Genomic DNA, 25,661 nt, shown 5'->3' on the forward strand with positions numbered 1-25,661 from the left:
TTCAAATAATTCCTCACAGATATGTCTCACACACCACTGACCTCATTCACCTTAATGTTTAAGGGTATCATTGCCAAGGTACAAAGAGGTGCAGGCTTCCCTGAAAGCGATTTTATTTTCCTTAAAGAGCTTAAGAAAGAAAAAGAAAAAACTGCTCATAAATTGTTTAGATCCAGCAAAGCAAAGTTGGATGACATTTTCTGTGGCATATTACAATAGTTCAATAAAGAAATCGGGGAAGGGAGGAGCACATGGCATAAAAAACACTACATAGCTTCTGGAGATTTTATATTCTTCCTACAGGAAGGGCAGAAAAAGCTTTATCTAAGGCAGATTTTGAATCAGACAAAGAATCGTATCAGAGTCCACTTATTGTGTGACCTTGGATAAGTCACCTAACCTGTCTGAGCACTGGTTTATTTATGTGCTAAGTGAGGAATGAGATATATTTCGTGAGACTTCAGTAAGGATTGCATGAGGCATTGTACGTGAAATCGCTTTAGTACATAGTAAGAGTTCATTAAACGTTGGTTGCCGCTGCTGCTCCTTCCCAGAATAGCCGTCCGTTACTCCCAAATTCCGGAAAATTTGTATTCTACAGTTTAACACCTCGGCTGTAAAATGATGAAAAGAAACAACAGTTTTATACCCGGGACTCACTCATTTGACACAAAACCGTTTTAAACTTTCCATAGGCAAAATCCACTTAACTGGTGGCGGGACCCGCTTTGAAAGCACTCCCACCTAGTTCTCACCCCCTGTGGATTGTGGGAAGTGTAGTCCTGCGCTGCTGATGCTTGGATACAGAAAAACGGGGAGAAAACTACAACTCCCAGAAGGGAAAGAAACGGGACTATTTCCCAGTCGGGCGGTAGCGCTGTGGGAGGGAATTGGCAATCTCTCTGCCTACGTGGGAGAGAAGGGAGGGTTGGGGGAAGTGTGGAAAACCAGAATCTGAGCGGCTGCCGCCTGAGGCGGATTTGGTGGGAGGAGAAGTAGAGGGAAGGAAACGGGTGGAGGGGGTGAGGTGAGGAGGGCATCTGGGTCGCTGCCCCCGGGCGGCACAAAGTTCTTCGCTATGTGGCTGAAGCCCGAGGAAGTGCTCCTGAAAAATGCGCTGAAGCTGTGGCTGATGGAAAGGTCCAACGACTACTTCGTGCTGCAGCGGCGTCGGGGCTACGGAGAGGAAGGCGGAGGGGGACTCACAGGTAAGCAGTGGCCACTGCCCCCCATCTCGCCTCGGGGCAGTGTTTGCTGGTCCTTAAAAGGTGGTGAGGGAGTCAGTTACTAGTCGCCGCCCCGTGCCCAGTGCTAAACCCTGGGCGCTGGGGGTGACGGAGGGGCACTAGGGTTCTTCTCCCGCCACCTTTCGGTCCCCTCATCGAGTCCCGAGAACGCCTCCCCGGATCGGTTGTCGCTCCTTGAGTGGGACCGGAAAAGGGAGGAGGAGTTCTTTCTGAGGCTAGGGAACAATCCGAGGTAAAGGAGGGGGTTCTTTCTGAGGCTGAGTACCTGCCCTGTCGCTTCCCATGGGGGAGGGGGCTGGTGACGAGCGTTAGACGTGGGCAGGTCGCATTTTGGCAGGTGACTAGGGCAGGCTCGCAGTTGTGGACTTAACTTTTTTTCACCCCCCTCCATAGATCATCACCACCCGGGCCGGAGTCGGGGGGCGGTAATTGTGTGGGAGGGGGGATGATGAGGAGACAAGGAGGCGCTCCAGTCCTATCTCGAGGGATCCACATCAAATGAGAGAATAGGGAGTCCGGGGCAGGGGAGGGCGAGAGGTAGGTCTCAGAATTGCTGACACCCCACCCCCACCCCGATTTAGCATCTTCCTCTTTGTTGCCAAGTTTTCTGTGCTTGGGATCCCCTCCCAAAGAAACTGTCGTAATTCATTTCTCTTGAGAGTTTGGCGCTGCCCTTTCTTTCAAAGCCAAGGTTGTAAGCAAACCATTTAAACAAACGGAAGTTTCTCTTCCCGCCTAATCCATCCTGCCTTCACTTTGATTTACAGATCAAGAACTCTATCTGGGTCAAAGGTGTAAAGCCTCCAAGGAATTTGGTTTTGAGACCAGTCGTCTAGGGCATGGGCATTGAAAGTTTTGGTCGTCGGGGAGATCAGAGCTTTTTTCGTGACAGTTTCTCCTTTGGTATTGTGGCCTTGAAGTGATGGACCAGGCTTAACTAAGCAGCGAGAAGGAATGGGAAGAACGAGTCCCAAAACCTGCATTTTAGTCCCATCCTTAATCTCTGGTTGAATGACATTTGACAAATTCTTTCATTTACTCAAACTTAAGCACCTACTATGTGCCACATGGAATGCTAGGGCACAAAGATGATTAAGATTCAGTTCCCTGCCTTTAAAGTACTCATAATCTGGATAAGTGGTAGAGGGCCGGGTTTGGGGGAAGTAACCAGCAAACCATGCAAATTGTAAATATAACCCATAACTACTAAACCAAGCAAATTGTAATTAGAATCAAATAACTGAAAGATTGTGTCAAGCTTCACAGAGGAGATGACATTGCTTTTTCTCTCCTGTTAAATGGTGTCTACCTCAGAGTTGAGAGGATAAAATGAAAGATAATAAATAGGTGCCAAATCAGTGTGTGTTGTTGAGATGGTGATGAACATGTGCTGTTATTTTCTTTTTTTCTAAACACCCGCAGTGTGGAGAGAATTCTGAGGTTCTGTGGGACATTAAAAAAAAAAATCCTGCAAGACCCATTCATCCTATCCAGCTTCTAAAAAGGCTTTCTTGAAAATACAGCGACAAGAATTGCCTCATTGATCACATTTTGGTGTTCTCCTGTGGCACAGCAGGTTAAGATCTGGCGTCACTGCAGCGGCTTGGGTCACTGCTGTGGTGCAGGTTTCTTCCACATGCCCCTGGGTCGGGTCGGCCTAAAACCAACCAACCAACCAACCAAAAACCCCCAAAAACTCACCCCCCAAATGCTTCACATTTTGTCCTTTTCTGATTTTCAAAAATTACAAATATTGTTGTGCAGAGGAGTCTTTCCATTTAATAGATGGCTATGTTTTCCAGATTAAAATTTGAGAATCAATGTTCATAGTTACCCAGTTATGTAATTTATCCACTTGAGTCCATTGAGAACAGATCAGAATATATTTAAAATAGATGTTCCAGCTTGGGGTCACAGCATATTTCGGTTCCCCATAACTCTACTTGACCAGAATCTTCCTGGTGCTCTTGCTCACATTTACCAAATAAATGTGTTTCACTTTATACAACTGTGTTCCTGGAAAGTAATAGGTAAATCAGATTTTTGAGGATCCAGCCCTGTTATATAGTAGTAAATTTTTTTTTTTTTTTTTTTTTTACTTGTTGCACATTTCCTTTAAATAACTGTTTTCTGTGTTTGGTTTTTCATTTGACCTGCTTTCTTAAAGCATGGATCAGTTTCTTGTACCAATTTCTTATCTCTGTCCCACTCCCATTTACTCTAGCTCCATCTCTCTAGATTAAGTGCTTTGTCTGAAGAAATAAGCCAAGATTTCTGCCACACCTGTGTGTTGAGAATAGCCAGAGCCCCGTTTTTGTGCTCCATTTGTATGTCTGCATTTTCGCTTTACCTGTGGTATTGTCAAGATGCTTGAAATTACCACATGAGAGGGGCCACTATATTTCATGTAAATTAAATAAAATGCATCAGAATGAAGCAAATAGATGTTTTTAAGGTTTGTTTAGTTCTCTTTGGTCCAGAGCAAAAATGTGTACTGATTTTCATGGCTGCTCAATTACTGTATTCTTACTTAAAATTATGAAGCCAAGAGCGTTGCTGTGCTTTACCACAAATCTACGTTTGCATTAGCTCTCATAGGAGTTTGTGCGCCAGCATAAGCTTGCCTTTGTCCATTTTGTTTGCTAAAATCCAGTGTTAGGTGCTCCTCCTTTAAAAGATTCATTTATACATTTTGCTTTAATGAAGAAAAGATAATGACCATCTAGAAATGTTAATAGTTGTACTTTCTTTAAGATTTCATTTCTTGGCCATGTGATAATTGGCAGTAAGGACCAGCAATGTAATGACTTTAGTTATGAACTTGGTGAAGTTCGTTGGCCTTTTTAAAATTCTAATAATGGAATTGGAGCAACAGAGAATCCTAGAATGGTTATAGCAGGAGGCTAATTTGGAAGTTAGAATTCTGAAGGCCTTTTCTAAATTTCTGAAACACTTCTAGTGGATATCTGATAGATTACTAAGGATTTGCCTAGCTTTATCTTAATTGTCCCAGTTCACAACAGGGTGGAGTATCTTGTGAGTTTTGTTATACATAAGATTATTTTTCAGATAAAGTGGTTTTCACTTAAGAGAAGTAATTCACCCTTCTGGTTTTTTGCAGTTACCTTTTATTATTGCTTGTTCCTCCTGGCTGGTAGGGTGATGACTTTTCTCTGGCACCTAAATTTAGCACCTAGCTTTATGTAATTAAAAATAATTTATGCATATTTGGCTTATTAAGCACAAATCAACAATTTGCTCTGCTTGGCAGATGGGAGCCACTACATGAGTGAAATTATGGGGCTACATTCTATTAAGTACACTAGTATATGGGACTTAGGAAAATTTGCCAATTAGGAAGCTTTAATCTAGATAGTTTGTTGAGAGTATTTTACTCTTGAATTTTTCCATATATGAATAGTGTAAGCAGGTTCTTGTGTGTTGGATTGACAGTCCCTCTCAGACTTCATTTTTTTTTTGTCTTTTTGTCATTTTTTAGGGCTGCACCCTCGGCATATGGAGGTTCGCAGGGTAGGGGTCTAATTAGAGCCATAGCTGCCGGCCTACGCCAGCCACAGCAATGCGGGATCCGAGCCACATCTGTAATATTTGCTGTCAAGTAGATTTCATTCTAATAAAAGACTAAGAAGTGATGACACTTGAGTTCCCACTGTGGCAAAGTGGATTAAGAACCTGCCTACAAGAGTTCCTGTGGTGGCTTAGCAGAAACGAGTCCGACTAGGAACCATGAGGTTGCAGGTTTGATCCCTGGCCTCACTCAGTGGGTTAAGGATCCGGCGTGGCTGTGAGCTGTGGTGTAGGTTGCAGACGCGGCTCAGATCCCGAGTTGCTGTGGCTCTGGTGTAGGCCGGCAGCTACAGCTCTGATTCAGCCCCTAGCTTGGGAACCTCCATATGCCGTGGATGTGGCCCTAAAAGGACAAAAAAAGACCAAAAAAACCCCAAAAACCCAAAGAAAACACCTGTCTGCAGCAGTTTGGCTCACTGGGGAGACACAGGTTTGATCCCTGGCCCGAGCAGTGGATTAAAGGATCCGCCAGTAGCTGGGATTCAGTCCCTGGCCCAGGAACTTCCATATGCTGCAGGTGCAGCCAAAAAAATAAAAAAATAAAAATAAATAAATAAAGCAATGCCACTGACCATCCTTAATTTTTCAAAACCTACAGAGCTGTTCTCTATCATTCAAAGAGATCTCTAAAGGTGACTTTTTACTTGATTTCACGTGGATCAAAGTGTTCCAGGGAAGGAACTGAGCACAGTGTAATTTACCCTTCTCAGGGGTTAGCATGTGAGATTTTAATGAGTGAACTACAAGCACAACTCTGCAAATAACACATATATCACCTTGCCCAGTAATTCTACTTACCCCATTAACCCTGCTTCCTTTATTTTCCCGATTCTTTAATATTTTTGTGTGCCTATTCAATTGTAATTATTTTGTAAAGGCTTTGTTTTGTCACTTGTAAAATGGGAACAAAACTTATCTTTCCTATCTCACGGGCATTTTTATGAGTCAAATGAGTTTTGGAACCCATGAGCAACTATATAAACATTTAACATTCCCTTATCTATTAATGAAGGAATAAGATGTTAAGTGCCATTTCCTGTGCCTGAAGATCAAATAGGGTCTAAATTTGTAGCATTTTATTGCTTTTATGTTAGAAAATCTGCCCAGTTTTCCACCTTTTGCTGCTGCTATATGAGCACAAAAGATAAGAATAAATCTTGGAGTTCCCGTCATGGCACAGGGGTTAATGAATCCAACTAGGAACCATGAGGTTGCAGGTTCCATCCCTGGCCTTACTCAGTGGGTTAAGGATCCAGCATTGCCGTGAGCTGTGGTGTAGGTCGCAGATGCGGCTCTGATCTCGATCCCGAGTTGCTGTGACTGTAGTGTAGGCAGACAGCAACAGCTCCGATTCAACCCCTAGCCTGGGAACTTGCATATGCCTCGGGAGTGACCCAAGAAATGGCAAAAAGACAAAAAAAGAACAAAAACAGAAACAAAAAACAAAAAACAAGAATAAATCCTTAATCTGATGGTACAAGATATATTCATTCAACACATAATTACTGAGTGCCTTCTGAAAAATCCAGCACTCTTTTAGGTGCTAGAGATAACAGCAGTGAGCAAAACCAAAATACCTTTTCTCATGGGGCTAACATTCTAGTTGAGGGAGACAAATAAATAATATATAGCTACTTAAAAAAAAAAAAAAGGAGTTCCTCTTGTGGCTCAATGGTAAGGAACCCGACTAGTATCCATGAGGATGCAGGTTCGATCCCTGGCCTCGATCAGTGGGTTAAGGATCCGGTGTTGCCGTGAGCTGTGGTGTAGGATGCAGACGCAGCTCGGATCCTGAATTGCTGTGGCTGTGGTGTAGGCAGACAGCAACAGCTCCGATTTGACCCCTACCCTGGAACCTCCATATGCTGAGAGTGTGGCCCTAAAAAGAAGACAAAAAAATATATGGCTGCTGGTGGTAATCAATACAAAAAAAAATCAAATAAGGTATAGTATTAAAGAGAGTAGGGATTCGGTATTTTAGATAAATTTGGTCCAGGAAGCCTTCTTCAAGGTGACCTATGAACACAGACCAGAGGAACTAGAGTGTATGAGCCAAGCAGATATTTGGGAGCAGAGTGAATATACATAATTCTGGCTAGGAATTTTGCTGTGAAGGGAAGCAGAAAAATGTGTGGTAGCTGGCTACTGTCCTGTGTACTTGATACACAGCCATGAATAAAACAGAAATAGTGTCTACCCTCACAGGTTTTATAATCTGATGGGACAGAAAAATAATAAACAAGAAAGCAAGGGAATATGTAATTACTGGGATAGTCAATAATAATATCAGCCTGGTTCGAGTGGCTCATACATAGTCGTGCACGAGGAGTATTTGAAACTCCCAAAGCGATTTTCCAGGCCCAGGATCTGGTGTAATGTGTGCTTATCCAATGTCCTGTTAAATAATACAAAGATTTCCTAAAAGCAGTGATTAATAACAATAGGTGGTATTCTAGTGGCAGAATTCCAAGGTGACATCTGTGGAGCAACTTGCCAAAAACCCATTTGGATTGTTCTTTAATTAAATAAGCCATCTCTCAGCACTAACGATATCTGGAATGTGGTTTGGTGGAGAGAACTGGGGAGGACATTCTAAGTGGGAGGAATGATACGATAGTGCAAAAGCAAAAGATGGCATTTGTTGGGGACACAGAAAGTACTCCAGATTCATATATTTGTGGTTAAAAATATGAGACCCAAGGTATAGTGCCCTGAGCAACTAGAAAAGTTGTTGAAGAGCAATGCCCTCATCAACAAAAGAGGAAAACCTAGGAAATCTGAGTTAGAAAATTAAAGGGACCTGAGAATTAAACCTTTGTTGTTTGTCTCCACTGCCCTTTCAACTCCAACCTAGATGGTCTTGTTTTTTACTTTCTTACTCCAGTATAAAAAAAAGTGACTTTTTAAAACAAGATAATCACATTTGTTGATTTTTATCATTATAGTAGTTGTCCTCTTGTTTAAACTAACCAAAATCATGGCCAGGTTTAGTTCCTTTTTTTCTTTTTTTTTTTTTTGGCTATGTAAGGCCGGACCTGCAGCATATGGAGGTTCCCAGGCTAGGGGGGTCCAATCGGAGCTACAGCTGCCGGCCTACACCACAGCCACAGCCACGCCAGGTCCAAGCCACATCTTCGACCTACACCACAGCTCACGACAATGCCGGATCTTTAACCCACTGAGTGAGGCCAGGGATCAAACCTGCAACCTCATGGTTCCTAGTCAGATTCATTTCCACTGCGCCACGACGGGAACTCCTCTAAATAATGTTTTTAAAGTACTGTACTATATATAAATTTATTCTTTTGCTGCCACACTTGGTTTTTACTTTGCACCTAGGAATTCAGATGTATTTTCTTTAATTTTCTGAGGGCTACTCTTTTTGTACATTGACGCATAAGTCTTAAAGTGTATTAAGGCGCTGTAAATAAAGACGGTAAACAATTCTCATATTTCTTATGTTTTAATCCTTAGACGGTTCTAATCTTTAGCTGAGTTTGATCGGTAATTCATGTATTCTTTTTTTCCCCACATGACATTGTAATCTGCCATTTTTGGCATCAATTACTTACCTTTAAAAAATTCTAAATCCTTTAATGAAACATAGATTTCAGTTAGGGAAGGAAATGAGTGCTTACATAGATCCAGCTTTCAAGTAAATGTCTTTAAAGGAATACAGCGAGAAGGAAAACAGGACAAAAGAATTATTAACTGTTTTCCAAAGCTGGCAGCTTTCAAAATGTCAACGGTGGCTATCCGATTATTATCAAATAAGCATTCACAGTCTTGTTTTAAGGATTTACATCTGGTAGCAAAAGCAGTAAACAGGAAAACCTACAGCCTCTACTGAGAACACTGCTTTCTCCTCTCTTTCCTACTAAGTATGTTGTCAGTTTACTAATTACTTTGTTCATTAACATTTAATGAACTTGAGATTATAAAAAATTCAGTGAAGAAGGTGTACTTGTTTGACTTGGTAAACGTGGCAACTTAAGACAGGATACAGAATCCACTCTAAAGTTCCAGCAGTCATTTCTTTGGCTAAAATTTATAATCAAACATTTTACTTAGAATGGAAATTAAATCTTGTTTGTATTAGGAAGTTCATTTTAATGACACTTCTGCAGCTCAGGCAGTGTTGCCTTACATAGTGTCCTCAATTTAGTTTACAAGCAGAAAGAGCCACTTGTCAAATGAAAGTGTACTAAACTAGTGCATTGATAATGAGTACCATCTTCAAGAGTTGGCTATTTTATAGTATCCCTTCCTCCAAAACTCAGCCCTTGGACCTACTCGTTCGTCATTATCATTAACATAATGTAAAAAAGGAATGTTTATCAATTTTGCAGATGTCTGAAAGTCGAAAGAGACAATTAATACCATAGATCAGTTTTCTCAACACTGGCTGCATGTTAGAGTCAACTGAGAACCTTTTATACAAACTAAATGATCCTGGAGTATGTATGGGTAAAATGATACGATATCTGGGATTTACTTTAAAATACTCTAGGAGGGGAGTTTCCATTGTGGCTCAGCAGGTTAAGAACCCGACTAGGGAGTTCCCGTCGTGGCGCAGTGGTTGACGAATCCGACTAGGAACCATGAGGTTGTGGGTTCGGTCCCTGCCCTTGCTCAGTGGGTTAAGGATCCGGCGTGGCCGTGAGCTGTGGTGTAGGTTGCAGACGTGGCTTGGATCCCGCGTTGCTGTGGCTGTGGTGTAGGCTGGCAGCTACAGCTCCGATTCGACCCCTAGCCTGGGAACCTCCATATGCCACGGGAGTGGCCCAAGAAATGGCAAAAAGACAAAAAAAAATTAAAAATAAAAAAATAAAATAAAATAAAAAGAACCTGACTAGTATCCAGGAGGATGGGGGTCGATCCCTAGCCTTGCTCAGTGGGTTAAGGATCGGCATAGGTTGCAGATGCGGCTCAGATCTGGTGTTGTGGCTGTCATAAGCTAGCAGCTGCAGCTCAGATTCTACCCCTAGCCCAGGAACTTCCATATGCCGCAGGTATGGCCTTAAAAAGAAAAAAAAAATACGCTAAGAGGGACAAATAATAGAAGATGATAAAATGTTGATATTTTTGAAGTTTGGTGATGGCACATAGAAGTATTAGTATATTATTCTCTTTTTGAAAATTTTTATAATACTAACTTAAGGAAAAAAATAGAAGACCTGGGCCATATCCCAGATGAATTAAATTAGAATCTCCAGGCTTTAATAGTTTTAAAAGTTAAGCTTGAGTAGTTTTTAAACTCCTCCAAATGATTCAGATTTGCGTTTAGGGTTGAGAATCACCATCATAGAAGATAAAAATCTAGATTCAGAAAGATCTGGACAAGTTAAAATACACAGTTGAAATCAGTGAGATAAAATTTAACAGGGGTAAATGTAAACTTCATTTAATCGGTTTTTTAAAATCAGCTGTACAGGACAGAGACTACCTAGGTTGGTGCTTTTATTTGTGAAAAAGATCAAAGCAGGTTAGTTGATCACAATCTTAGTATGGTGATGATATGATGTATGACTAAAACTAATATGATTGTTCACTATATTAATAGAACCATGCAGCCCACAATATTAAAAAAAAAAAACCGGAGTTCCTGTCGTGGCGCAGTGGTTAACGAATCCAACTAGGAACCATGAGGTTGCGGGTTCGGTCCCTGCCCTTGCTCAGTGGGTTAACGATCTGGCGTTGCCGTGAGCTGTGGTGTAGGTTGCAGACGCGGCTCGGATCCTGCGTTGCTGTGGCTCTGGCGTAGGCCGGGGACTACAGCTCCGATTCGACCCCTAGCCTGGGAACCTCCATATGCCGCGGGAGCGGCCCAAGAAATAGCAACAACAACAACAAAAGACAAAAAAAAAAAACAAAAAAAAACCTTGCATTTGTTCAGATCTTATCTAGTATTTAGGTTTGAATGACACATTTTATAAGAGGCTTTGGCAAATACATATGTTAAGAGAATGGTTGAAGAAATAAGAAGCCCAGACAATCATATAACAAACATGTGAAAGAACTAGGTATATTTTAAGCTAGGAGAAGAGAAGAATAACAAAGGTGAAAGAAGATAACTATAATCATAGTGTTTGAAGACCTATCATGTTGAATAGAGCATTTATTTTGTATTTGTCCCAAAGTTGCAAGGCAGTAGCATTTTACTTATCCTAAGAAAGACCTTCCTTTTTCTTTGTTTTCTAAATGCGTTAAGAAATAACTTTATTTTTCTATCTTAAAAGTTAAAAAATGTACATTGGAAAATTTTTAGAAAAATATGTATAGGTATAAAAAGAAACTAATGATCACTCATCATCCTGCTGCCCAGAGATAACCACTGAAACCAGGACTGGCTACCTAATGTGTATGGCCCAATGCAAAATGAAAATGCAGGGCTCTTTGTTCAAAAATTAAGAATTTTTTTTTTTTGGTCTTTTTGTCTTTTAGGGCCACACCCATGGCATATGGAGGTTTCCAGGCTATGGGTCCAATTGGAGCTGTGGCCTCTGGCTTACGCCACAGCCACAGCAACGCCAGATCTGAGCAGTGTCTGCGACCTACGCCACAGCTCAGGGCAACTCCTGAACCCACTGAGCGAGGCCAGGGATTGAACCCACATCCTCATGTTTCCTAGTCAGATTCGTTTCTGCTGCACCACGATGGAAACCCCCCCAAAATTAAGAATTTTATTTTTATTTATTTATAATATTTTTAAGGCCACACCCATTGCATATGGAAGGTCCCAGGCTAGGGATCGAATCAGAGCTGCAGCCGCTGGCCTACACCACAGCCACAGCAGTGCTAGATCTGAGCCACATCTGTGACCTACACCGCAGCTCACGGCAATGCCGGCCACATCTTTAATCTACTGAGCGAGGACAGGGATTGAACCCACATCCTTATGGATAATAGTAGAGTTCGTTACTGCTGAGCCACAACGGAAACTCCAAAAATTAAGAATGCTAAGATGGTGAGAGAGAAGTATTAAAATAGCAAGCATGGGAGGTCCTGTCATGGCACAGCGGAAATGAATCCAACTAGGAACCATGAGGTTTCGAGTTCGATCCCTGGCCTCACTCAGTGGGTTAAGGATCTGGCGTTGCTGTGAGCTATGGTGGTCTCAGGCGTGGCTTGGATCCTGCATTGCTGTGGCTGTGGCGTAGGCAGGCGGCTACAGCTCCGATTCGACCCCTGGCCTAGGAACCTCCATATGCCACAGGTGAGGCCCTAGAAAGACAAAAAGACAAAAAATAAATAAATTTTAAAAATAATAAAATAAAGTAGCCAGCATGGAGCCCTTCTAAGCACGAGGCCCTATTGGCAAGTCATGAAGCCAAACTTTACTGTAATATCTGTATATATACAGTTCAACCTTGAACAATGCAGGGTTTGAACTGCTTAGGTCCACCTTTATGTGGGGTTTTCTTTCTTTTTCTTTTAATCTTGTTTTTTTTTTTTTTTCCCACTGTACAGCAAGGGGGTCGGGTTATCCTTACATGTATACATTGCAATTGCATTTTTCCCCCACCCTTTCTTCTGTTGCAACATGAGTATCTAGACATAGTTCTAATCTTGTTTTTTTTAATGAAAAAATTTATTGGACTATAGGTGACTTACAATGTTGTATTAGTTTCAGGTGTACAGCAATGTGAGTCAGTTATACATAAAAATATATCCATTCTTCTTTCTCATCCAGGTTATTGCAAACTATTGAGTAGATTTTCCTGTGCTATGCAGCCAGTTCTTATTAATCATCTACTTTATACAGTCGTGTGTATATGTTATTCCCACCCTCCCTCCCCACAATGGTTTCACCTCTGGTACCATAAGATTGGTTTTGAAATCTGAGTTTGTTTCTGTTTTATAAATAAGTTCTTTTATGTCATTTTATTAGATTCCACATATAAGTGATATCATATATTTGTCTTTTTCTGACTTCACTCAGTATGATAATCTCTAGGTCCATCCATATTGCTGCAAATGGCATTATTTCATTCTTTTTATGGCTGAATAATATTACATTGTGGGTTTTTTTCCCCAATAAATACAATAGTACTACATGATCCGCAGTTTTTTTTAATGAATTTTTTTACATTTATAGTTGTACAATGATCATCACAACCAAATTTTATAGCATTTCCATCCTAAACCCCCAGCACATCCCCCTACCCCACAACCTATCTCATTTGGAAACCGTAAGTTTTTCAAAGTCTGTGAGTCAATATCTGTTTTGCAAAGAAGTTTACTGTGTTCTTTTTTTAGATTCCACATGCAAATGATACCATATGATGTTGGTGTCTCACTGTCTGACTTCACTTAGCATGATAATTTCTAGATCCATCCACGTTGCTGCAAATGCGATTTCTTTCCTTTCAATGGCTGAGTAATATTCCATTGTGTATATGTACCACATCTTATTTAGCCACTCCTCTGTCAATGGACATTTAGGTTCTTCCATGTCTTGGCTATAGTATATAGTGCTGCAGTGAATATTGGAATACATGTATCTTTTCCAAGGATGCAGAACTGCAGATAATGGATGGCCAACTATGGAGTTACATGCAGATTTTTGACTGCATGGGTGTTGACGCACCTAACTTCTTCATTGTTCAAGGGTCATCTGTAAAATATTTTTTTCAGCAAATTTCCATAGACATTATAATCACAGGTACTACGCTTTTGTCTAAGAAGTGTGTCTCCTTCCTTTTTTTTCTTTTCTTTTTTTTGGTCTTTTTAGGGCCGCACCCACAGCATATGGAAGTTCCCAGGTTAGGGATCAAATTGGAGCTGTAGCTGCCAGCCTACACCACAGCCACAGCAACGCCAGGACTGAGCCATGTATGTAACCTACACTGCAGCTCACAGAAATGCTGGATCCTTAACCCACTGAGCAAGGCCAGGGATTGAACCCATGTCCTCAGGGATGCTAGTTGGATTCATTACTGCTGAGCCACAACAGGAACTCCAAAAATATTTTAGAAATAACTTTCTAATTAGTAGAAATTCACACCAATGGCTGCCTTGGGGAGAACTCTGTAGTTAAAAAGGAAAAAGCTGGGCTTCTTTGAGGAATACTATAGAGTAGATAAACGTATGTCATTGGATTACATAAACTGCTAGGATAGTTTTCATCTCTGATGTCAGTGGTGCTTTATCTCTATCCATCCAAAAATAAGTGGTTCATGAACAATAATTATTACCTAGGACTTCCCGTGTGGCTCGAAGCATAACTACTCGGCATTGCTTCTGCACTGGCTGTGGCTTGACTCCTGGCTCGGGAACTTCCATATGCTGCAGGTGCGGCCACTTGTTTAAAAATAATAATAATTGGAGTTCCCATCATGGCGCAGTGGTTAACGAATCTGACTAGGAACCATGAGGTTTCGGGTTCGATCCCTGGCCTTGCTCAATGGGTTAAGGATCTGGTGTTGCCGTGAGCTGTGGTGTAGGTCGAAGTTGAGGCTCGCATCCTGCATTGCTGTGGCTGTGGCGTAGGCCGGTGGCTATAGCTCTGATTAGACCCCTAGCCTGGGAACCTCCCATGGGTACAGCCCAAGAAAAGGCAAAAAGACAAAATAATAATAATAATAGTAATTATTATTATTGTTGTTGTTATTACCTGAAAATGCCCGTTGTTGTTTTTTTTTTTAATAATAGAACCTTGGTTTATATCTTTTTTTTTTTTTTTTGTCTTTTGTCTTTTTAGGGCCCAAACTGCGGCATATGGAGATTCCCAGGCTAGGTGTCCAATCAGAGCTACAGCCACCACCCTACACCAGAGCCACAGCAACTCGGGATCTGAACCACAGCCATGACCTACACCACAGCTCCCGCAATGCCGGATCCTTAATCCGCTGAACGAGGCCAGGGATCGAACCCTCCTCTTCATGGATGCTAGTCGGGTTCGTTAACCCATGAGCCATGACGGGAAATCCCTCCATCTTGCTTTTTATCTTGCTGTGTCATTTAATAAAAAGTATTTCACACCAATTATGATGATGAGTTTCCTTCCGAAGTCTGTTGCTACTTACATGGCAGGATGCTACCAAAACCACATAGACCTTTAGTAGGGTCTAGAACTTTGATACTTTACTCAGTTATAGATCTTCAAAGGATGATTTGAATTTCTTGATATTTTAAAATCTCTTGTTCTAGCATGCAGCTGATAGACAGTTTCTACTCTCTTCCCAATTTAGTACTGCTGTAGAACTGCCCATGTGTAGGCTTAAATGAACTTGAGTGTTCAGTCTGTCAGATGATAAACCTATATGAATACGGAAAAGCAACCCAAAGTTGTCTGTCTCCTTGTACACTTAGAACTTAGACATTGGCACATATTAATTCCTAAATGACTTGCAGGGACATGATTATAGCTTTAATGAGCTGGAAGCCTTCCTCAAGTGACTGGGAATGTATTCTAGCACTAGCTTCCAAATTATTGCATGGTTTTACACTAACTGCCTGATTTAAAACACTTAACAAAAACTGAACAATTTCCCTTCTGAATAGCACAAGGCACTTAAAATCTTGCAAACATTTCGGTTGCAAAAAAGAAAAAAAGCTTTCATGCCAGTGATTTTGACTGCTTTGTCCCCAGTTGCAAACTTTCTATCAAAGAACTAATTGTTGTTCTGTTACCCAGGAATGATTATCTGTGGCTTCTCTTTCCTCTCTCACGCATCCACACTCCCACTGTTAACTTCCAGCTGAAAACTTTTCTTTACCTCTTTGTTCTTTTTCCCATTCTTGTAATACTGCTTTTCTAGTGTATATAAAAAAAAAGGACATACAATTCGAGCTACTTTTATTTAAAATATGGTAAAGGGGAAACAAGTGATTTTCCTTGCAAATTTGAAAACACTTTTTTGAAAGCTTTTTTAGAATTTAAGTTCTTGGAAGGTAAATCCTGCAGCTAAAACAGTGCGGTGTTTAATGAATGCTTTTATTTGAACTTATAATCCCTTTATTTTGACAATTTTGTCAAGTTTTTACATGTTCAGACATTTGTACACATAATTCCATTTTTTCAACCTGAGGATAGTTGCCTCTTTTGTTTGTCTTGTACTACTACTCTTTTATCTTTTCGAGTATTTTCACTTTATCATCTTCAAACTGAGAACATTCTCCTTTTTTTTTGCATTTCCTGAATAATTTCAATAACATTGCTCTGAAGCGGCCATCTGGATATGTTTAGCTCCCACTTTTCTTTCTTTATCTTTGACCAACTCCCACTTTTCTTACTTTATCCTTGATCTCTGAGGCAGATCTCCAATTCTCACAGCCACTTTTTTTCAGGCTGAAAGTGATAGAATTATTTTACCTTTTCCCTCCACATCCTCCAGTAATTCCCTCATCATTAGTTGGCATATAATCTCTTCCTCTGTCTCTCCTCCTCATTCCCATTATCTCTTCCCCGGTACCATCTTTCATAATATTTGTCTGGATGTTCATATTGCTTTTTCTTAGTCTTCAAACCATATTATAGCTTTTTTCATATCAGATTTCTTTGCTGTATAATCTGCACAGGTTATGATTGCCATAATATTCATTCTTTATACTTTACTATCAAAACCTTCTGTCAGATTGCTAATTGATATTAATGCTGCATTTGTGACCCCTGTGTTTTACTTTCTACCAATTCCTACATCTACTCTCCCACTCTTTCCTTTCAGCTGAGCCAAATTTCCCTTTATTTTTTTTGTTCCTTCTCCTACTCTTCTAATCTACCTCCCTCTATGTTTATGACTTCCTACCTCACATCTGCCAATTTACCTATATTCTCATTCAAAGCTTGCTTGAAATCTTAACTCCTTTCAAGTGGGTAAAGGCAGGAAAACAGCCAAAGACCTGTTTTATAATTGATTTTTTTCCCTCAAAAGTCTGTATGCTAAATCAAAGAGGGATGTCTCATAAAGTAAAACCAACACTCAACCAATCAAAGCTTTCAGAAAAGGAAGGTAGATTTATGTATTTCAGCCATGTCATTGATACAGTTAAGTCAACAAATTTTGCTCCTGCTGTGTCCAGCAATGTGTTAAAAGTTAGGGATGCAAACCTGGAGGTAGAAGACATTATTTTTGTCCTCAGAGAACTAATAATCTATAAGGAGGCAAGATTTAATATGCGAGAAGCACTTAGAAAGTAGTTGTAACAAGCAGCCTAATAATCAAAATGCTAGGTTGTGTCATATAGACTTTAAGTGCTGTAAGTAATCAGAGGCAATGGAAGGCATAATTGCCTGGAATTGCCAGTGAAGATTTCGTGGGACAATTGGGTCTTGAAGAAAATGTAGAATGTGGATTAGCTAGACTGGGCTACAAGACTTGCCTTTGCAGTTCTAGGTAAAAAGAGACTTGCTGAGCAGACTTTAAGGGAGAAATTAGCTGTTTAAGGAAACAGCGAACTTTATTTTAGGGAGGAGTAGGAAATATCAGATGATTAAATTGAAACTAAGTGATCAAAACCTTGAATTCCAGATTGAGAATTCATGTCAAAAAGAAAATCCCTTTACCTAAGCCTTTTAATTAATCAAGGTTTTTATCTTGTTTAAATACCCAATGTTTTCTTATATAATAATAGTGTTAACTAACATTGAGTGTTTTACTATGTGTTAAGCATTGCTCTAAGTGTTTTCATCTTTACAACCACCTTTTGTGGTCGGCTCCATTTTTACCACCTTATTTTACAATTGAGGACGAAGGAAAGGTAAGTACAGCTGGCTCAAATGGACACAAGAAAATACCAGAGCCAGAATTCAAACCTAGGTAATCTCTGGTACCAGAATCTACATTCTTATCTGTTCTATACACAATCTTGTAAAGTAGATAAATAAGTGCTGCAAATATATCATGAGGCTTAGACAGCTGAACGTGACTTATTCTTTTATTGAAAGATATTTTTTTCAATAGTCTCTTTATTACAACAGGACTTCTGGTTGGGACTCTTGATTCAGTCTTAGACTCTACTGCTAAAGTAGCTCCATTTCGTATCCTACACCAAACACCAGATTCTCAAGTTTACCTGTCAATTGCATGTGGTGAGTATGATTTTCAAAACATAGATTTCAAACTAAATAAGGACACTAAGAAATTGAATATTTAAATTTATTTATACTCTCCAGTTATTTTGATTTAGAAATGAGTTAAATGCGCAACTCTGCTTTGAGAAACTAGAAAGATATCTATTTATTTAAGAAGGATTACAGATTATTATTATTTTTTTAAATCCATCAATGTGAGGGACATGAAGCATATGTTCTAACAGCGCTGATTCTGAGCAAATTTTTTTTAATGATTCTTATTTTTTCCATTATAGTTGGTTTACAGTGTTCTGAGCAAATTTTGGTCAGTGCTACTGCTGTAGGACTCTTTTCTTCAACTTGCCTCTCCTGCTTAACCCAACTGCTTAGGAAGATGAGAATTTCCCCGTGAAGTACTTTGTTTCATCTCTAATAACTCAAATGAGGAGAATCAAACTCAAAATCTAAAGGTTGAGCCCTAAGAAAACATAAGCCTGAAAAACTGAAGCCTTTTTTTTCCTCCGGAGTTTTTTGTTTTTTTGGTGGGGGAAGTACACTCTTGGTATATGGAAGTTCCTGGGCTAGGGGTCAAATTGGAGCTGTAGCTGCAGCCTATGCCACAGTTACAGCAATGCAGGATCCAAGCAGCATCTGTGGCCCGCACCGCAGCTCACGGCCACACCAGATCCCTGACCCACTGAGCAAGGCCAGGGATCGAACCCACATCCTCATGGACACTAGCTGGATTCGTTTCTGCTGTGCCACAACAGGGACTCCCTTTCTTTTTGGCTTTTTAGGGCCACACTGGTGGCATATGGAAGCTCCCAGGCTAGGGGTTGAATCGGAGCTACAGCTGCCAGCCTATGCCACTGCCACAACAATGTAGGATCTCAGCCACGTCCATGACCTATACCACAGCTCACAGCAAGGCCAGATCCCCAACCTGCTTAATGAGGCCGGGGATCGAACCCATGTCCTCATGGATACTAGTCGGTTTCATCACCACTGAGCCATGACAGGAACTCCATGGAGCCTTTTTATGTACCTACTTTCTTATAAAAGGCATCCTTGAAATATGAAAGGGTATCTTACAGGTAATGCTACATATTTATCCACGCTACGGTGGTTCAGATGCTTCTACACATATCTATTGTGGTAGAAGAGGAATTAGGATGATTCTTCCTAACAAAGCAACTCAAAATTAATGACAGTTTGTTACTTGTTTTATGATGGTATTATAGTGTTAATCTAAATTGGAATCTGAGATGTATGGCTTTTTTAATATTGAAAGGCTGCCTTTTTCTTTTTCTCTCTTCTTTCCCCTCTTCTCAGTAAGATTCAAAAAAAAGCATGTGGGAGTTCCCATCGTGGCTCAGTGGTTAACAAACCCGACTAGTATCCATGAGGATGCGGGTTCGATCCCTGGCCTTGCTCAGTAGGGTAAGGATCTGGCGTTGCCGTGAGCTGTGGTGTAGGTTGAAGACACAGCTCAGATCCTGTGTTGCTGTGGCTGTGGTGTAGGGCGGCAGCTACAGCTCCTATTTGACCCCTAGCCAGGGAACTTCCATATGCCATGGTGCAGCCCTAAAAAAAGACAAAAAAACAAAAACAAAAACAAACAAACAAAAAAACACATGTGAATGTCTGAACAGTTCACATGTATAAACATAAAGTATACAATTAATTTTTTAACAATATGTGTGGCTTGTTTTTTGTATTTTTCTACTTTTCCTTTAGAGTTCCTGGTGAGTGTTTTATCCTGGCTCTTTTAAACTGAATGCCTTGGAGTTCCCATTGTGGCACAGCAGAAATGAATCTGACTAATAACCATGAGGTTGAGGGTTCGATCCCTGGCCTTGATAAGTGGGTTAAGGATCTGGTGTTGCTGTGAGCTGTGGTGTAGGTCATAGACATGGCTCAGATCCTGTGTTGCTGTGACTGTGGTGTAGGCCGGCAGCTGTAGCTCTGATTCGACCCCTAGCCTGGGAACCTCCATATGCCAAGAGTGTGGCCCTAAAAAGCAAAAAAAAAAAAGAATAAAAGAATGCCATTTAAACTAAATGAAGAAGATATTATACCTGCTGACAACCTCAACTCTAAATCTAGTTGGTAGAAATTATCTAGAAAAAAATGTCCTTTTTACTTAAGAAAAAGCATGATGGTATAACTTATTCCCTCAAATTAACCTGATACAGAAATATAGTAGTTACCAACTAATGAAACTTCTTTATACCTAAAGGACCAAAATAAAGGCCTTAAAAATTTCCCCCTGGCTTTTATTTGTGGTTCCTTAAAGAAGGATATTATACATTCTGTGATGACTTTAGTAATGAACACAATTCTAACTGAATTATGGGAAATAGACAATTTCGCAGTGTCAGTAAATTTTTTTAAGGTCTCCCTCTCCAAGTATCATAAAACATGCTTAGAAGTCAAGACATTTCTTTTGAATGAGATTTGTATAATCTGTAGTACTGTAGAGATATTAAAGATACATGGGTTATAGGAGGAAATTGACAGACAATGAAATGTTCTTCAAGCCAAAGCCACTCAGAGCTAACTGTAGTATTTAACTTTCAGTAAGCCACCCAACACTCATTCAACAGACTGTATGGATTTAACCTTGCTACAGGATTTCTAAACTCTTTTCATAAAATTTGTTGAAGTTGACTAGGCCTTTTACTGAAAGAGTTGACTCTGAGCAAAGGCTTCATACTTTCTGAGATAGAGTTGTGACAAGTGAAATTCATGTGTATACCTTGTGCATAGGATTAGTCATGTGCATGCTACTTTCAGTCACAGAGATAGGCACAGTACTAATTATATTATTTGAGGGCCAAAGTTTAAATTATGTATATTTATATTCTATATTCTGTATGTATATTTATATTCTATATATTCTCTTAAAAGAACTGGTTGCCTTAGGTACCAGTTACTGGCACCTTGTTTTCAGAATTTTATGTCTTTCTTCATGAGTTTTGTTTTCTCCACTTTCATGAAATATCTTATTCTCTCAATTTATAATGAAAAATAGTGTTCATACCCACATATTGGGATGAAATAGAGAATAAAAGTAATATCCCTGTTCCTTTATGATGATTGTTTTTAAAAATGAGCAAATATAATTTTATTTCTTTTTAAACCAAGCTTATAAATATCAAGAGCATTTTTTTTACTTTTTATTAAAGTATAGTTGATTTATAATGTTGTTGCTATATAGCAAAGTGAATCCGTCATACATATATTTCATTTTTTTTATATTATTTTCCATTATTGTCTATCCCAGGAGATTGGATATAGTTCCCTGTGCTATACAGTAGGACCTTATTGTTATCCATTCTTTATGTAATGGTTTGCATCTCCTAACCCCAAACTCCCAGTTCATCCCATTCCCTTCCTCCAAGAGCAGTTTTTTGTGTGTGGAGATTCTTTGAGTATTTCATTCTCTTTTATTATTAATCAGGAGCCAACAGAGAAGAAATAACCAAACATTGGGAATGGTTAGAACAAAATATCATGAAGACTCTATCTGTGTTTGATTCAAATGAAGATATTACTAATTTTGTACAAGGAAAGATAAGAGTAAGTGGCATGGATATATTTTGTAGATGGAATACTAAAATGTTTGACCCTCTTTTTGGGAATCAAAGCTACGTGGAAGGTCCTGGTTTTACTGGCACCTTTCAGGGTTGGCTGGAGTATACGAATGAATATCAGAATCAGAACTAAAAAAAAATTATACTTAGTGGTTAGTCTTCGGTGCCCTTGTGAGTACTCTTAGGGATATTTTCATTTCCCTCATTTCCAAACTGAGTTTGGAGTTTGAATGAACCCTTCACTCAATCAAATGATTATTTAGCACCTATATTTGTGGTAGTTTCTTGTGAGGCATTAGAAAAAGTGTAATTATAGGAGTTTTCTGTGGCACAGTGGGTTAAGGATCTGGCATTGTCACTGCAGTGGCTTGGGTCACTGCTGTGACATGGGTTCCATCCCTGGCCTGGGAACTTCCACATGCCACTGGCATGGCCAAAAAAAAAATCCTAATTACAAAATTAAAGAAAATCTGCTCACCTCTGCCCTAAGAGATGTATGTATACATATGTGTATGTGATATGTATCTGTGTGGCTATACACAGGTTTATTCAACTAATTGTTTAAATATGTGAAATAATTTTTACTGGTAGTTACTTACTAATTTTCCAAAAATATCTTGTCTTCTTTAGGGATTAATTGCTGAAGAGGGAAAGCATTCCTTTGCAAAAGAAGATGATCCTGAGAAATTTCGAGAAGCCCTTTTGAAATTTGAAAAATGTTTTGGTTTACCAGAGCAGGAAAAGTTAGTGACCTATTACTCATGCAGTTATTGGAAAGGACGAGTTCCTTGTCAGGGTTGGCTGTATCTTAGCACCAACTTCCTGAGCTTCTATTCTTTTTTGTTGGGATCAGAAAGTAAGTGGTTTCTATTGCTTCCTGTGACTTTGAACTTGCAGACTGACCTATCAGCTCTGTGGTGGTGTTAGGTGGTGTATAAAGTGATTAGATAGATATTAAGGGTAATTAAACTGTACATTTAAAAGTTCACTTCACCTAGGGAACAAATCCTTTTAAGACTGGTTGCTTGACATAGGAACCATTAGAATTTTGTAAAGAATGCCTTGCATATTATAGGAAGCAAATGAATATTAAACTATGATGGTGATCTGGCATATTAACTCTTATCTTTCTTTTTCTTTTTTTTTTATGGCCACGCCCATGGCATATGGACGTTCTAGGCCAGGAATTGAATCTGAGCCACAGCTGTGACCCATGCCGAAGCTGTAGCAAAACCAGATCCTTTGGAGTTCCTGTTGAGGTGCAGTGGAAACGAATCCGACTAGGAACCATGAGGTTGCAGGTTCAATCCCTGGCCTCGCTCAGTGGGTTAAGGATCTGGAGTTGCTGTGGCTGTGGCCTCTACCCTGGGAACCTCCATATGCCACGAGCGCAGCCCTAAAAAGACAAAAAGACAAAACAAAGACAAAAAAAAACCCCACCAGATCCTTTAACCTACTGTGCCAGGCTGGGGATTGAGCCACTGAAGTTGGATTTTATTTTATTTTATTTTATTTTATTTTATTTATTTATTTACTTATTTTGCTTTTTAGGACCACACCTGTGGCATGTAGAAGTTATCAGGCTAGGGAATCAATCGGAGCTGCATCTGTGACCTACACTGCAGCTTGCAGCAACACGGGATCCTTAACCCACTGAGCAAGGCCAGGGATCAAACCTGCATCCTCATGGACACTGTCGGGTTCTTAACCCACTGAGCCACAACAGGAACTCCAGCAGTTGGATTCTTAACCCACTATGCTACAGTGGGAACTCCTTTTTCTCTTGTTCTAAATTACCTACTTTCTTCAATCTATGTTTTCATTTTAATCCTTTTTCTGTTTTTTTTGTTTGTTTGGTTGGTTTTTTTTTTTTTTTTTTTTTTTTTTTTTGTCTTTCTGCCATTTCTTGGGCCGCTCCCATGGCATATGGGATGTTCCCAGGCTAGGGGTCTAATCGGAGCTGTAGCTGCCAGCCTATGCCAGAGCCACAGCAACGCGGGATCCGAGCCGCGTCTGCAACCTACACCACAGCTCAGGGCAACGCCGGATCGTTAACCCACTGAGCAAGGGCAGGGATCGAACCCGCAACCTCATGGTTCCTAGTCGGATTTGTTAACCACTGCACCACAATGGGAACTCCCTTAATCCTGTTTTAAACATACAATATAAATTTAGTAACCATAGTCCCTAATGGCTCACAGCTACAAAGAAGAATCGAACAGTACTGTTCATAGCACATGTATAGCTTTTACATCAATGGTTATATAATTGTGTAAATTTATATATCAAATTTAATATATGATTTAAATATCATATCAGAGAAAAATTTTAAATTGTCTATCTTTAGAATCACCAGTTGCTGTATGTTCATTGCTATGCTTCAAAATTTTAACTAATCTTGAACTCTAAAGTATGTTAGTTGTTCTGAGAATTTTTCAAGTGGTTAACTATTGTTTTGAAAGATCCAATTGATAAATATTAATCAACATTGAGAAAGTTAATCATATCTGCTTATAACTGCTGTTTACAGTAAAACTCATTATCTCCTGGGATGCAGTTTCAAAACTTGAAAAGACTTCAAATGTCATACTGACAGAGAGTATTCATGTGTGTTCGCAAGGAGAGAATCACTACTTTTCAATGTTTTTGCATATTAACCAAACATACCTTCTTATGGAACAGCTGGCAAACTATGCCATAAAAAGAATTTTTGATAAGGAAACATTTGATAATGATCCAATCCTTGATGATCCTCTACAAATCACTAAAAGGTATTCAAAGTTTAATTAATATTTACTTTTTAAAGTATTGTTTGACCAAAGAATGGTAGTCTTAAATAGCATTAAAAGTTAGCTGTTCTTGTTGTATGATAATTTTTCTTTGAGGTAATCATTGATGTGTGTTTTTCTTTTTTCTTTCTTCCTTTTTTTTTGGGGGGGGGGCGCACCACGGCACACGGAAGTCCCCAGGTCAGCTATTGAACCCAAGCCACAGCAGTGACAATACTGAATCCTTAACCCCTAGGCCACCAGGGAATTCCTGATGTGTGGGTTTGTTTTTTGCTTTTTTTTTTTTTAGTTCATTCATGCGTGTTTCACAAATAGTATCCTCCCCATGAAATTTAATTGTAAGAAGTGATGGAAGTTAAGTTTGAAAATTATTTCTTTAGATCTCAGTAGGATTTGTTCTGGAGTGCTTTTAGAAGCATAGAGATTTTTTATGTGTGTGCACGGTTAGTTCGAGGAATAGCCTAGATAGTTTTAGGTCTGAAATTGTTAAATGTATTATTTATTTATTGCCTTTAGGACTATACTCGTCGCACATGGAGGTTGCCAGGCCAGAGGTCGAATTGGAGCCACAGTCGCTGGCCTACACCACAGCCACAGCAACACCAGATCCAAGCCACGTCTGCGACCTACACCCCAGCTCAGGGCAATGCTGGATCCTTAACCCACTGAGCGAGGCCAGGGATCAAACCTGCATCCTCATGGATCCTGGTCAGATTCGTTTCCGCTGAGCCGTGATGGGAACTCCTATTGTTTATTTTTAAACGTAATTTATACACAGTTTCATTTTTTAATATAAGGGTAAGTTAGTAGAGTCGGTGGAACATGGGCTTTAGGATGAGAGTAGAGCAACTCTGGGACAAGTCATAATCTCTCAGGACCTCAGTTTCTCATCATTTGTACCTCAGAGAGCACTTGTGAGGAATGAGCAATATAATGAGTGAAAGCACTTTGTAAAATTTAAAGCACTAGATAAATATTAATCATTTTTAGCGTCCGCATCAGAAGTATCTGTCTGAAAGCTGTTTGCTACTATATTTGGTTTGCTGGAGGGGCCCAGAGCCCTTTCATCCTGCTCAACACTCAGCACAGTTGACTGAAATGAGTATGCCAAAGGGGAGGGAGAGCAGAGAGAATCCAGAAATAGCTGGTGAGAGCCGCTTCTGGCAAGAAGGATAAGGGTCTAGACTGTATGGGAAAGTGTAAAGAAGAGGAACCTAAGCCGCAATCCTATGGATAGACCAGAACAAGTGACCTGGAGGGTTGTGTGATTGCTACATAGCCCTAACTGAGTGCAGTTGTTTCTCTTGCCTATTCTTAAACCATTCCTAACATCTATATACATAAGAATTCCTTTGTGAGCCTTCTTGCATTTCTGCAAATAGATTAGCAATGTGAATTTTTTTAACACCTTATCACCAAAATTAGG

At 39.8% G+C, this 25,661-nt stretch overlaps 1 protein-coding gene across 1 annotated transcript in view; it reads left to right on the forward strand.

Moving 5' to 3' along the window:
* Positions 923 to 25,661, forward strand: part of TBC1D8B (TBC1 domain family member 8B) — a 73,728-nt gene continuing 48,989 nt past the window's right edge. Inside the window, exons 1-5 of the mRNA XM_003135293.5 lie at positions 923 to 1,208; positions 17,758 to 17,868; positions 21,314 to 21,432; positions 22,077 to 22,302; positions 23,977 to 24,217. Of these exons, the coding sequence (XP_003135341.2) occupies positions 1,079 to 1,208; positions 17,758 to 17,868; positions 21,314 to 21,432; positions 22,077 to 22,302; positions 23,977 to 24,217 (827 nt within the window). The 5' untranslated portion in view covers positions 923 to 1,078. The remainder of the gene's footprint in view (positions 1,209 to 17,757; positions 17,869 to 21,313; positions 21,433 to 22,076; positions 22,303 to 23,976; positions 24,218 to 25,661) is intronic.

This window comes from Sus scrofa, chromosome X, assembly GCF_000003025.6.
Source record: "Sus scrofa isolate TJ Tabasco breed Duroc chromosome X, Sscrofa11.1, whole genome shotgun sequence".
NCBI lineage: Eukaryota > Metazoa > Chordata > Mammalia > Artiodactyla > Suidae > Sus > Sus scrofa.